Below are 15,116 nucleotides of genomic sequence, written 5' to 3'. Positions count from 1 at the left end.
GCTATGTTAAATTTCAAATAAAAATTATTTCTCTTCTATACTTTCTACTAGAAGTGGAAACCAAAACCATTCCTTATCAAGCCTATTATTCAGACACATGCTCACTTTCAATTTTTTCTAAAGAATCCACATAAAATAATTTTTGTTTTATCATCAATACCAAGAATATCAACTTCTCCCTGCTAATTTCTTGTCTGCAGGGTGCCTCAGTACATTAGATTTCTAGTTCATTAGATTTCTTTCCCTGGGCAATTAAAGAAGAATCTTTTACATTTGACAAAGCCATTTTCTAATTCTACTTGGGCCAAAGATGCCATATTATGAGTCAACAATTCTGTTAGTGGTGGTTTTGTGGAAACCTTTACTCAGGTCAGATTCTTCTCCACATATTTTCTTGTGGTCTTCCTAGACCAGCCCTTTAATTCCCCTCTCCCTCCCTTTCTCTGTCTCTGTCTGTCTGTCTGCCTGTCTGTCTCTCTCTCTCTCTCTCTCACAGCTCAGAATTACTTCCCGCACCAAGGGAGGTGACAGAGCACAGCCTGTGGGGCGCCATTACCTGGTGAGATGCAGAAGGCAAACTCTTTACTATATCTTCTGTATCGGAGGGGGACTTCCGTGGAGCCTGCTTAACTGGTGACAAACTTTCTGATGTACTGCAGCTGATGAATTGACAATTTGGAGAACAAATGTAAAAAAAAAAAAAAAAAAAAAATTAAACAGAAACAAAAACATACAAATGCAAGTGATGGCAAGATGAAGCAGCAGATGTATAAAAACAAAGGACAATAGAACAATGGATATCAGAACGATCACATATCTGAAAACTACTTTCTATCCCTGACACTCACACATTCTCCTAAGTCAGTGAGGGAGGCACAGAAACCGGTATGGTACAACCTCCTCACCCTTGTTTATGACAATGATAATGCAATTCTGGTCACAATACACTCTGATCCTTTTTCCTGCTTTGTCTTTTCCCCCTGCCACCAACTCTCCTTTGGGATAAAGGCTTAAGGGAGCAAACTATACAATACCTTCTTGATGGCTTATGGCAATTTGCTTTTGTTATCATCAAAGGCAAGTCTCTTCTGAATGTATTTTAAAAATTACAGATATACATCCAGGCTCGTTCGTAGTCCTGGCTTGTCTTGTTCTCTCCGTATTTTATTCTCTACCAATAACACAACCAAACCCCAAAACCCCAGGAAGTTGTGAATGATGAGAAACTATGGAATGCCATGTCACACAGGCTGAACTTTTTTCGGGGGTCTAGGGGACTTTTACAACTGAAATCGGGGAAAGTGAATGCCAGGAAGTATCTCATTAGGGATTTCCTGATGAGATGTGTCATCAGGACAGCTTAAATCCTTCATATTTTTCAAAAAACTTAGGAGTTTGGTGAGGATCACATTTAAAGCGTCATTACTAAGACCAAAGCACATTGTGCATTCTGCAAACTGTGCCTTCTTTGAAATGGGAGGCTACACGCTCTGAACCAAATTGGTTTGATTATTCTATCACAAAGAGGGCCTCAATCATTGATAATACAATTCACGTATGAAAAAGAAAACTAACACACAAACACATACACACACACACACACACACACAGGTGTTTTACATGAAGAGAATACACATTCAGATGATCATAAAATCTCTATGTAACTTGACAACTCAATTTCATCCGATGGTATGCTCAACATGTTTCTAATACAAACACGTGACATATTTGTGGACAAACCATAATAGCTGTTGGGTTAGCTCAGAGCTAGCTGGTTAGCTGTCAACAACGTATTCAGATGGGCTGAATACATACACATGAATATTAACAGCAACGGGCAATGTGATTAGTTACCATGTGTCTAGTGGGAGTGGAAGAGGAGACCCAGCCCTGTTATAGTCCCAATGTGTCTTCTATGTCAGCTTTTCTTAAGAAGTGGAAGATAAGCAGGATCTGATCCCAGCACACCAAGGTAGAAAAGGCAGGGGAAGAGGAAAAAACCAAAGTAAGAAGAATAGCAGCATTCATGATGCCATGCAGGATTAGGATTCTAAGGAACACTTTCCTGCCCCTTTATTAACCCAAAAGCAAGAACTCCAAAGACTGGCAGGTTACTACCCTGGATTAGTCTCATGTTGTAAACCAACAATCCAGCTACACTTAATCGTAAAACACTCACCATGCAAGGGGGCAGATACAGTCAGCAGAACAGAAGCATTCCAAGCAAGTAATATCAACATCTGAATTTGAACAAACTTGTTAAAACACAGCACTCCTAAACACTCTAGATCAGCAGAGCCATAGATAGAGGTGCCCGCCATCCACCAGCAAGAGAGTTCCAGGCATGCAATCCTCCCAAATGACAGTCCCTGCAAGGTGGTTAAAGTTAGGTCTATGCATCTGCGACACTGCTCGTGCTACATCAACTTGAATCCAGCCTTCATTTCCAGTCTTACCACGTGAGTTTACATAGCTTATATGGGTTAGCGTTCCTGCTGGAGTAGGGAAAAGAGAAGGTCTTTCAATTAGACACACACCCTGTGCTCAAATATGTTCCTTTTGAGAAGCCATAAACAGAAAGAAAGTCTACTTTTCTTTATCGCTGGTATATCATCACATAGGGTTGAGGGTGGTAGTTTATTAGCACAAATTCCTTTTTTTATTTTTGAGACAGGGTCTCACTCTATTGCCCGGGCTAGAGTGCCGTGGCATCAGCCTAGCTCACAGCAACCTCAGACTCCTGGGCTTAAGCAAGCCTTCTGCATGAGCCTCCCGAGCAGCTGGGACTACAGGCTTGCGCCACCATGCCCGGCTAATTTTTTCTATTTTTAGTAGAGATGGTGGTCTCATTCCTGCTCAGGCTGGTCTCAAATTCCTCACCTCAAGCAATCCTCCTGTCTTGGCCTCCCAGAGTGTTAGGATTACAGGCGTGAGCCGTGGCGCCCGGCCACTTTTTTTTTTTTTTTTTAAAATAGATGAGGTGTCACTGTATTGCCCAGGCTGGACTCAAACTCCTGGGCTCAAGCAATCCTCCTGCCTCAGCCTCTGAGTAGTTGGAACTACAGGCATGCGCCACCACGCCCAGCTCACAACTTCTTGATTAGGGTTTTACGTTTACCCAACTAAAAAAAAAAAAACTCATGAGATTATTGCCAAGAAATTAAAATTAAACTCTTAAATTGGGTAAGTGATGCCTGTAGCTTAAGAATACTAATTTCAGAGTGGATAGTACTGAAATACAGAGCACAGACTGCTGAGCAGTTCATTTCACCAAACCTAAAAAGGAACCTGTAGAACAGGGATTAGTATCACATTCCGCATTTAATAGCAGGCCACTGATTTCTGCTTGCCCATGTCAGAACACCTCCTAAGGAGACAGCCTGACTCTGACATGAAAGCAAACAGTAGTTAATTCTTCACAATCCTTTTCCCATAAAAATACATAAGTTTTTATAAACCCTGATTCCTTCCCTCCACTCCTCCCCTAAAAAAGCGTTTCTTACCCAGTGTAATCCCGTTTAGAGTTTTTCCTTCTATAGAGGACAGCCAGAATCATGCTGATGAGCAGAGTGAGACCTACGACCACAGCAGTAACTATACCCACCACTACCCCAACTGGAAACACGGGCAAACTCTCTAGAGAGAAAGAACAAAATAGTTTTAAGGTAAATTGCTACAGAGAGGAAAAAATGGAATTTTATTAAATTAATAAGCAAGTGTCTTCCTTTAACAGTTACCATGCTGTCTTTTATTATCCAAATTATGAGATCCTAGTATCTACCTGATGACATACACATATTAGATAAATAGGCATGAACTACAGAACTAAGCATTTCTACATCTACAATCTCTCTCAATGCTCTAAAATAAAAGAAAAAGTGATGTGAATGTACCTCAATCTACTCTCTAACAAAGCAGACTTTGTCTCAAAATGAGACACCAAGAACCTGCATTTCCGGCTTGTTCTCAAAAAAAGAAGAAATCACGGTAGTGTTTTGGAAATGTCAAAACAGAATATAAAACAGTATTAATCTCCTTCTTTCCCACTGCCCACTATATCCAACCATAATAACTTTGGTCTTTCTTCTAATTACTCTAAAAAACTAATAGGCCTGAAATCAGAACCATAGGCTCCAGACAGCAGGAATAAAAATGAAGAAATCGGCCGCTTTGGTTGGAATGAGCAACAGTTCCCCAACTGTAAGGCAAAAATACCACCTTCAAACACACCTTGAAATGGATCTCTTGTTCTCCAACTAAACACAAGATAAAGGAGATTGCATCATTACTGCAAAAATACTCAAGAAGTACCTTTTTCTACGACGTACAGCCTAATGTGCCCAGGCTGCACAACAATGTCGGGAGGGTTTTTGACATCACAGATATAGGTGCCATTGTGTATAAACTGCATATTTTCTATGTTGATTGACGCGTCTTTCTTGTCGAGGTCTCCAGCCCAGCTGATTCTGTCCTTAAATGGTGGGTAATTCCCCAGGTACACTTGCCCTTGGGAGTAGTGGAAAAACTGCGATTAGAAAAAAAGAACATGTGAGCTATTTTCAAAGGCAGAATTCCTAAATTCTATAACAGGCGTGCTGCAAAAGGTTCTTTTAAAAAAAGACTCCACACAGAGAGAAATGCAATATCATATTATAAACCTCAAGCTATGGAATCTAAGAGGTTTAGAGATCAGGGGGTCAACCCTGCCAGGTTTCAGTTGAAGAAACAGGTTCATATATCTTCTCTAATCGTCTCAATATCCCATTAATATAATTATTGCTACTTATACCACTTATATAAGGAAATGGAGACTCAAAGAAGTCATTTTCCCAAAGTCGCATGATAGTGAGGGACCCAGAGTCAAAGTCAGGCCCTTCCGATTCTTCAAAGCCAACACTCTTCCAGCAACACCGTGTTTGAGCCCAGTGAATCCAAAGCCTTCAGAAAGCTGACTGTTCACAAAGCGTACCACTGAGATACATGAAGGCACAATGAAAAAGAATCCTAGATACCACAGATCAGTTAAATCTGTGGGTTTCTCCCTCTTACTTGTTGGTTTTCTATGGAAAAGTCATGGGTGTGTGAAAGGAACAAAGCCCAGATAACAAAACGCTCTCACCGGCCTTAGAAGGTTCAGCTATTGGCCCCTTCCTCTCTCTACTCCTCACTCTCTCCTCAGACCTGCCTTTAGCAAAGGAACTTATTTCTCAAAGTGAACCTCGTCAAACCCAGCACCCTGGAAGCAAGGTAAGGCCTGGTGGGAGGGGATCTACCCTCACACACAGCTGTAATCCAAGCAACTCTGCTAGAGGATTGGTGTCTTTGTTCTCGTTCATGGATGGGGTGATGGTGGGGCCGGGGGTAGAAATCAGCTCCACCGGCAATTCATATAGAACATTTTCAGAACATTCTGATGGTGCTAAACACCTCTGCAATCTCTCCAGTTCCTGTCACTTAAAGGACCATCTCTATTTTAACTCCCAAATCTCTCTCTCCATCAATAGTGTCCCCTAAACTCTAGACTCCTCCCAAAACTGCTTATTCACTTTACCACCAGGCTGACCAAGTCCCCCAAGCTTGTCACTTTCTCCTATAAACTTCATCTCCTACCTATGTATCTCGTGTTGACTGATGGCTACCATCTGTCTCCCAAACCATAAATCTTGGAGTAATCCTTGATTCCTTTTTCTTCCCATCTAATTCATCCCCCAATATTGTCAATCTACCTCATAAACTTCTCTTAGTTTTCTTCTCTCTATTCAATTTCCATTGATGACACCTGGTTTCATGCTCTTGTCATCTTGACTATGGCCTCTTAACTGCTGTGTCTAACTCCAGCCTCGACTTCCTCTAATCCATCCTCCATGATGCCTAAATGATCACTGATAAACAATAATAATTATTATTACCATTAATCAAATGTTTAGCCTGTATGTGATATGACCTAAATGCTTGTTAAGAATAATGAAGGGTCTGAGATTTTACCCTACTTGCAAGCTAGCGAAGTTAGTTGGCCACAAGTTCGTAGATGTTGGCATTAGACACAGAATCATGTGAAGTTTTCACTTCCATGAAGAAGACTCAAAGGCAAAGAACCTACTTACGGTACAGCAGGAAGCATGTGTTTACCTGCTGCCCTCGCCCCCACGTCCCACGAGGATGGCATGGAGGGCTCAGGTGGATGCTGCACGTGCAGAGGCAGGCACCAGGCTGAGGACCCCCGAGCTTAGGGAACTCAAATCTTTTATAATGGGCAGAAGGCATGTCTGACTTTTGCCCTGAAGGGAGATACTATTTTTACTATACTGGACAGTAAACAAATCTGTCCTGTGCCCCAGAGGGAAACATTATCTCTGTCTTCCAAGGCTAGTCTCTGTACAAAGAAAGTCCAGAACAAAGGCAGCCAGCGCCCCTGCTTGCAAGACGTGCAGAAACGTGAAAGACCAATGGAAAACTCAACAACTCTCCAGTGCACACAACCACCCTGCAAGGTGAGGTTTGCCTGCCTGATATTTCATAATGAGGAAAGTGAGGCTCAGAAAAGCTTGGTGACTTGCTCAAGGTCATAGGTTTTAGAGATGGAATTTAAACTCACCTTTGATTTCAAAGCTTATGCTATTTCCATTACTTATTGCTTCTTATGTATAATCATGCCTTGTCTGCTCAAACTCCTTCACTCTCTCTTCTTCACCAGGAAATAAACCATAAACTCTCAGCTTAGCTAACAAACCCTTTCACCAGCTGATTTCTGCCTTCTCTTCCCACATCATCTCCAAATATTCCCTGCTTTGCATTTCTGAACCACCAATGACAGTTACAATCTGTTGCTTTCCACCCCTGGGTCCTACACGGCTCCCTCAGTCAGGTCCCTTCTCAGGCCCTTTGAAGGCAGGGGATAGGTTGTATCTATCTCTGCATTCCTCAGCACTCGGCACATAGCAGGAGCTACATAAGTTTGCCAAACTAAATTGAGGAATAATGCCTTCGTCAACCCATGTCTAAAATGGAACTCATTTTTTTCTCCCCTCTGTTTTTTTTTTCTCTGCCCATTTTTTTAGGGTAGTTGTGGTCGTCTAGAGATGAATTTTGTGGGGATTTTTTTTGGATTTTTTGGTCCTTCCCTCCACCGTCCCCTACCACTTCCCTTCTGCCCTCTTTAGACATGTGGATTCTAAGTCCATGAACCAGAAAAGCCATCTATGGTATGCTGGGTTTGAATACAATTTTCCTATAAAATGTATAAAAGCAAAAAGCAACCTGCTCATCTTATTAAATGTATCCTGACATTTTGGAGATAATGGCTTCTATACCAATAACTGAGCATTCTGAAGTTAACTGTAGTCAGGCGAGTATGTAAGTATAAACTGACTAGCTAAACACATTAATCAAAATACTCTTGAGTCAGTGTCCCTCATCCTCCTCCCCCTCCCCACCCGGAAGGGGAGAAAGTACTCCTTCCTCATGGAGGTGTGAAGATTAAATGTTTGATGGACCTAGCATCTGAGTGGTGATCAACAAATGTAACTCGTCATCCTTCAAGAGAAGAGTTGGGTATTCTTATTTAAAGACAGACGGCAGACGCTCTCCCTGCCAAGTACTGACAACCTGAAATGTACAACACTGCTAAAGTGTGTGCCAATACTTGAAGGACATTCGACATGCTGAGAGAACAACAGTAACATAAGAAATAGTATACAGTAGTACCTCCAGAGCTAGACACTGTCCTGTGCGCTTATCTTGTATAATCTCACTTTATTCCCCTAACACCCCTATATGGGAGATTTTACTATCTCCATTTTATAGACAAGAACCTGGATAGTCAGTCTATGTTCAACAAGCACCCACTGCATAACCAGCACTCAGCTAGTAACTAACAAACCTTTCTTCCAGCCCTCTGGTGCTGTATTTTTGTTGTGCCCCTCATCTTACTCTGAAGTCATCTATATACTAATCTTACTCCTGGCCACTCTCTGCATGAGAGCAAAAACTGTCATTTAGACATTTTTGAAGGCCTTACATACCCACTGGATGGTAAGCTCTCCGTAAATATTGCTGAACCAGATGGCCTATAAACTAAATCAAGAACTTCATAATTAAATCAGAAGGGAGCATGTGCATACACACATATACACACACAAATTGAGTAATAAGTAAAAGAAATAGAAATAAGAAGGGGGCGAATAAAAACTGAAAAGATGCGGGATAAATCCTGAAGCATGTCAGCATGGTCAATTAAGGACTGCTCTGTGGGAAAGATCAATTTCACAATAGGATTTGAAGGTGGAGAGGCTTTGAGGGGATGCCAAGGGGAGAATGATATGCCAAGACAAGGAAATAAGCTCACTTAAGATACGCTGAACTTACTTTTTCCTCAAAAGTTTGAGGCAAAAGAAAGGGCCCTGAAGTCTGTCATAGATAATAAATACACTCATTTTGGAAATGCACGATCAGAAGAATGGACCATTAACTGCACTCGAGCAATAAAGAAACCCATGAGGTAGGACTAGCCACGAGCAGTCAAGCATGCTTACCGACACTGTCGTGGCGGCCCCCTCCGGCTGGAAGCTCCAGGATACCGAGGTCAACCCGCCAGTGGTATTAGTAGACTTGAACTTGCATGTCAGCTTCCCTTGGGTCCCATTTGCCACGAAGATTTCTTTTGGTGTGTAGACCTCCAAGGCTGATACTCTAGCTGTCACTAGAGAGAAAGGAAAAAAGATAGTTTAAAAGTAGGATTTAGCAGAAATTCTACTGTGCATATTTATCACAGAAGATGACAAGAAAAAATACAAGAAAGTTCCCAGATATACACAGTAATCCACTGCCATTATACTGTGCATTTCTGGTAGGATAGTCTATAAGTAAGTACTTCCTACAAATAGAATAGTTGCTGACAGTCTGGGGGTCTTACTGTTTTGATTTTTAGTTAAGAAAATATTTTTACTAGTCTGGCTATACCTAAACACTTATGCTTTTCTAAAATTAAAAGATCTTTTAAAGAGCAGTTTTATGTTTACAGAAACAATGAAGTAGAAAAATAGAGAGTTCTCATTAGTGCCTCACACTCCAACCCCCACCCTCAGTTTCCCCTACTATTAACCTCTGTCATCAGTGTGGCACATTTGTTTCAATTGATGACCCAATATTGTTACAATGTTAACTAAAGTCCATAGTTTACATTAGGGTTCACTTTTGTGTTGTACCTTCTACGGATTTTGACAAACGTGTACAGGGACATGTCTCCACCTTTACATTATCATACAGAATAGTTTCATTGCCCTAAACATCCCCCGTGCTCCACCAATTCATGTCTCCTCTCCTCCGAAACCCCTGGCAACTACGACCTTTTACTATCTCCATATTTTTGCCTTTTCCAGAATGTCTTATCGTTGGAATTACACAGTACGTAGCCATTTCAGACTGGCTTCTTTCACCTAGCAATATTCACTTAAGCTTCCTCCATGTCTTCTTGTGGCTTGGTGTCTCTTTCTTTTTATTGCTGAATAATATTCAACTGTATGGATGTACCACAGTTTATTCATTCAGCTATTGAAGGACTTCTTGGTTGCTGCCCTGAAGCTCTGTTTTTAATGATACGAAGGCTGTGTTTTTACTTCTTTAAACAGTTCTCACATTTACCTGTTACACTGCAATTGTTATCACATTGAACTTTTCTCACCTTCCATATTTAAAGCAATTAAAACTATTCAAAGTAAGATATATTACTTCATTTTAAGCCCTGTTATTATTTATTTAACTGATCCTTTTCCTGTAAAGGTCTTAAATGTAGAAAGATGCATAATACATTTTGGTTTTGTTAGTGAAATCGTACCTACGTAAGATTTCAGTGTACTAGGTATGCGTGTACTCAAGAAATAGCCGACTACACTTGCCACATTTTCATTTCACCTATCCAGTTTTTCCAGTTAGCCTAAGCCCAGGAAATAGTAACTAAGATATATCTACCACTTGGAATATAAGAATAGCTCTTTTTTCAAGATCTGCAACCAGAGGCAACTGCAGGAATTGTTAAGGATTGCTGCTAAAAGAAGGTAGTCTTCACTCAAAAAGAGACAACTTCACAAACTAAATGAAGGTTAGAAAGAAACTTCTTTGGCCTAAAATTGGTAACTTAAAAACACCCATTTTCAAAATTAGGTATTTTTTGAAGAAATAGTTTGGATTAAATATCTGCAGTGCTCCAATTATTCTTAGAATGTAACAGACAGGCAGAATAAGGAAGGGTATTGTCACCCAGAACTGACAGTCATTTACAGAATTTTTTCTTCTTGAGGGCTTAACTATGACTCTGGGCCAAGGAGAACAAGAGTACTCCCCCGTTCCTCCCATCCATCTTCCAAATGTTTATTCTCAGGACACAATGGACACTTTTGGCTATTCTTTTAAATAAACTGATAGCCACACTGTATCAAGCGGATTTTTTTCTGCTAAAGAGGGTAGATTATTATTATAGGAAACAATGGATTATTATTTGTGGTCCAAACCTCAAAACAAGCCTTTCTTTCAGAAGAGAAGAAAACGAAAGACGCGCCTTGCTTTTGTGGGTAGGCAGAAAAGCAGCTCTAGGGCACTTGAGTTCAAAATGAAGGACAAAACACAAGACTAAACAAGTTGACCAGCTAGTTGCAGGAAGCAGCACTGGTTTGCAACCCTTACTCATTCTGTGTCATTTGGACTAGGTGATGAGCACTGCAAGGAAAGCCACGGTCTCTAAAGCCCATGCATAAGGTTTCTCAAGGATTTTCTTAAACCAGATCCCTGCCTCAAGGCCTGGTTGCAAGAATTGTTACCCTGAGACAGTATATAAAGATGGGACTAGGACACATGTTGAAATTTGCAGTCACAGAATTTTTAGCAAAAAGACTAACCAAATCCCTAATTGGCTTTTAAACAATCTATTTAAGACAGACTTGATTTAGTTACACCAAAGCTGGCTAATAAACAAGTGGCTTTTTAAAAAATATACCATCACTCTTTGGCTAATTTGAACCTGCGGCTATCAGAGCCAGGATTATGAATTCCAACTCTAGCCAATCAGCTAGCACCAGAAAAAGCAAATGATTCCATACACAGGAAGTTAACTTCCTCCCTGACTATCTATCCTTTCCTCCAATACTACTCTTGTACTCATAAGATAAACCTTCTAAAATGCTGGTGTCTTTGTTTATTTTCTCTTCTCCAATAATCTGGATAAGATCAGGCCTATCCCCGCCACTCATTCCTATGGCCACACCCTAAACCAGGGCTTCTCAACTCAGCACTGTTGGTCCAGATAATTCTTTGCTGTGGGGAACTGTCCGGTGCATTGGAGAATGCTGAGCAGCATCCCCGGCCTCTACTAGGTAACAGTAGCATCTCTTCCACCTCCAGTAGTAATAACCAAAAATGTCTCCAGATATCACAAATGCGGCCTCAGGGCTGAAACCACTCCTGGGTGAGAATCATCGTTCTAGACCCTATCAACATGTGTGCACCTGCTCCACAATCTCAAGTTCAGGCTTCTCTATTCTCTGACTAACCATCTCCTAGCTTTCCAATATCTCCAAAATCCTGACTTCATTGGTCCTTCTGCCACATCAGAAACTAAAATCCATCAATCCTCAAATCTCCATACTGTCTCGCATCCCAGCATGTCCTTCGCCTTACTCAGACTAGACACCTGGTCCCTTGTTACACTCACCCCTTGCATGCACGATCAGCTCCTTGCCTCTCTCTTCCTTCAGTGCATTCACCTGGCCAAACCTCGATCCTGGTTAAAACTAATTCTACATCCACTCTGCTTCTCTACCAGGGTGGCTGACCGTGGCTGGAGAAAAGCACACAAGCCCACCGACTGGTTTCACCTTAAAATGACCATTAACCTCAAGGGGACTCTCAATGCTGCCTGGCAATCCATCCACATTTCCCTAATCTATCTGCTCTCCATTTTCCCAGAGGACTATTCTAAACCTTCCTCTCTAAACTTAAATTTCCATCCCCCCGATAGCTCCTTACTCTCAGCTAATGACTGTGCTTCCTATTTCACTGAAAAAAAAAAAAAAAAACAGAAGCAATCAGAAGAGAACTTCCCTGTGTCCCCACACCACACCTACCTACGTCCCTGCATCTGTGCCCACATGTCCACTACAATGTAGGAGATGTCTGCACTCCTCTCCAAGGTCAACACCTCACTGCACACTGCATCTCATCGTCTCTTGCCTACCTAAGGACATCGATCCAGCAATTCTCCCTTCTCCTGGGTTTCTCACTCACTGCTGAATTACTACCGTAAGCCATACAGGTTGTGAAGTATGAAATGTCCGATCCCTTAAGTACTAAGTTTGACAACTGATATCTCTGACATTTCACTTTTACACTTCTTGTTTTATGTTTATTATGAAGGTGTATCTTCAGTCTTGCAAATGCATGTTTTGGCTTGTGATTATCTTTCAAAATTTTTTAGAGCAATTTTTGTAAAAAATTTGCATATTTTTGAATATGAGTTCTGTCGTGGAACTAAGGCAGTGCAGACAGCTCGAAGTATCAACGAAGCGTTTGAAAAGGACGTAGCTGAAGAATGCATAGTACGTCAATGGTTTGAGAAGTTCCATTCTGGTGATTTTAATCTTGAAAATGAGCCATGTGGGTGACCTGAGACCAAGGTGGATAATGATGAGCTAAAAGCTGTAGTGGAAGCGAATCCATCTCAACCTACACGTGAATTAGCAGCGAGGTTTGATGTCACTATTCCAACAATATTGGACCATTTGAAACAAACTGGCAAGGTAAAGAAGCTGGATAGATGGGTACTGCATGAATTAAACAAGCGTCAGAAAAGAAATCGTCTCGAAGCTTGCCTTTCTTTGCTGTCACGACATAAAGGTGAACCATTTCTACACTGTGTTATTACTTACATGTGAGGAAAAATGGATCCTTTTTGATAAAAATCGCAAGCGTTCGGCACAAAGGTTGGATAAAGACGAAGTGCCGAAACATAGTCCAAAACCGAATATTCATCAAAAAAATCTCATGGTGTCTATTTCGTGGTCCGGCACTGGTATTATCCACTACAGCTTCATGAAATCTGGTCAGTCAAGTATAGTGGATGTCTGCTGCCACCAATTGGATGAAATGATGAGGATACTTGCGATTAAGCAGCCAAGACTGATCAATAGAGACTGGTCAATCCTCTTACAAGACGACATTCAACCACATGTCACATGTCGCACAAACAACGCTGCTCAAACTACAGAAGCTGGATTTGGAAACTCTCTGTCACCCACTGTATTCACCAGACCTTGCACCAACTGACTACCACTTCTTCCAGGCTTTGGACCACTTCTTGCCAAGAAAAATATTCAATTCTCAACAAGCTGTGGAAAACGCCGTTTGTAATTTCATTGCCATTCGCTCTCCAGGCTTCTTCACTGCTGGCATAAACAAGCTACCACTAAGATGGCAAAACGGTGTCAATAGTTCAGGCACCTACTTTGATTAATTGTACTGCTTCTTGTTTGAGATATAATAAACTACACTTTTGATTCAAAATTGGACATTTCATATTTAATGACTATATATATATATATATATATATATATATACACACACACACACACACACACACACACACATACATATTTATATTTATATCTCAGCTTTAGGGGAAAAGATTTTGCATCTCCCCACAGCTATGGTCCCTTTGCCCTCCTCTATTTTACAAATCTCAAAAGAACTGTCCACTTTCACTTTGTTAAATTTCTCTTCTCCTGTTTTCTCTGGAATAAATCCAATTCAGGCTTTCATCCCTGTACTTCACTAACACTGTTCTTGCTAAGGAATGCAATGATCTCCTTATGGCTAAATCAATGGCTAATTCTCAAACTTTGTCTTTTTGACCTATCTGCAACATTTGATAGAGTTAATCACTCCTTCCTTGAAACTTTTTTTTTTTAACGGTTTGGTTCCTACAAGGCCTCTGCCTCTTGATTCTCCTCTTATCTCATTGCCTGCTCCTTTGCTGGTTCTCCTGACTTCTATATGTTAAAAAGCCCCAGATCATTCCTTTGACTGCTTATCTATTTAATATTCCACTCTCTTAGTAGCCTCATCTAGGTTTGAATGCCCCTAAATGCTGGTGACCCCTGTATACACACGCACACATGGGATTTAACTGGCATCAACAACTTCACTTGGATGTAAATGGCACCATCTCAAATTTAACATGTCCAAATCAAACTCCTGATTCCCACCCCCAGACTTTTCTTTCCATGGTCTTCTCTACCTCAGTAAATGGCAACTCCAGCCTTCTAGCGGCTGAGGCCAAAATCCTAGAATCTGTCTTGACTCCTCTTTCTCTTACAACTCACCTCCAGGCTGTTAGCAACACAGCAACGCATATTATCTCTACTTAGAAACCCACCTAGAAACTGATCTCTCCCTGGTACATTCAATGCTCCTCAATGTTCCATCTGTCCCAGCCACCATCATCTTTCACTTGGATTACTTCAATGGCTTCCTAACTGGTGTCTGTGCTTCCAGCCTTATCCACTTCACTGCAACTGGTCCACAGAGAGGCCAGAGAGACCTCATTAAAATTCAAGTCAGATCACATCACTGCTCAACTCAGAATCTTGCAAGGGTTTTCCTATAACAGCCAAGGTCATGCCAGTCCTCATGTGGCCCCCCACTAAGCCCTACTTGAGCTAACTCCTGGACACCTCTGAGACCTCATTTCCTATTCTTTCCCCCTCAAACATGTTGCAGCAGCCTCCTCGGGCTTGTTGTCCCTCTGTCTGTGACAAGTATATCCCAGATAGTGAATGCTACGGACAAAGAGACCAGAAGTATCCCAGACAATCATGATGCTGTAACAGACAAGGGAAGAGCAGTCAATTGTGTTAAATGCTGACACTTTGGTGCTCTGCATAGTTGGTCTCAGGGAGAAGTTTCAGGGGAGACCCTTGCTTAAAAATGCATGTGATTTCCTTGCATATGATAGCACCTAGAATCCAAAGTACTTTTACCAAGCATGGTGCAGCAGTGTTTTACCAACTGCGATGGACATGAATGGCATCTTGTTAGAAATGTTCTCCTGGGCCAGTGTTGTGGCTCATGCC

At 41.3% G+C, this 15,116-nt stretch overlaps 1 protein-coding gene across 1 annotated transcript in view; it reads right to left on the bottom strand.

The window, feature by feature from the left end:
* Window positions 1–2,969: 2,969 nt before the first annotated feature.
* The window catches only part of MPZL1 (myelin protein zero-like 1), a 40,572-nt gene continuing 28,425 nt past the window's right edge, over window positions 2,970–15,116 (bottom strand). The window contains exons 2-4 of the mRNA XM_012657795.1: window positions 8,532–8,698; window positions 4,312–4,525; window positions 2,970–3,636 (exon numbers count right to left, since the gene is read on the bottom strand). Coding sequence (XP_012513249.1) covers window positions 3,500–3,636; window positions 4,312–4,525; window positions 8,532–8,698 — 518 coding nt within the window. The 3' untranslated portion in view covers window positions 2,970–3,499. The remainder of the gene's footprint in view (window positions 3,637–4,311; window positions 4,526–8,531; window positions 8,699–15,116) is intronic.

Source organism: Propithecus coquereli, unplaced genomic scaffold (genome assembly GCF_000956105.1).
Source record: "Propithecus coquereli isolate 6110/MARCELLA unplaced genomic scaffold, Pcoq_1.0 Scaffold56, whole genome shotgun sequence".
In the NCBI taxonomy this organism is placed as follows: domain Eukaryota; kingdom Metazoa; phylum Chordata; class Mammalia; order Primates; family Indriidae; genus Propithecus; species Propithecus coquereli.
This window is presented reverse-complemented; position numbering and strand designations above follow the sequence as displayed.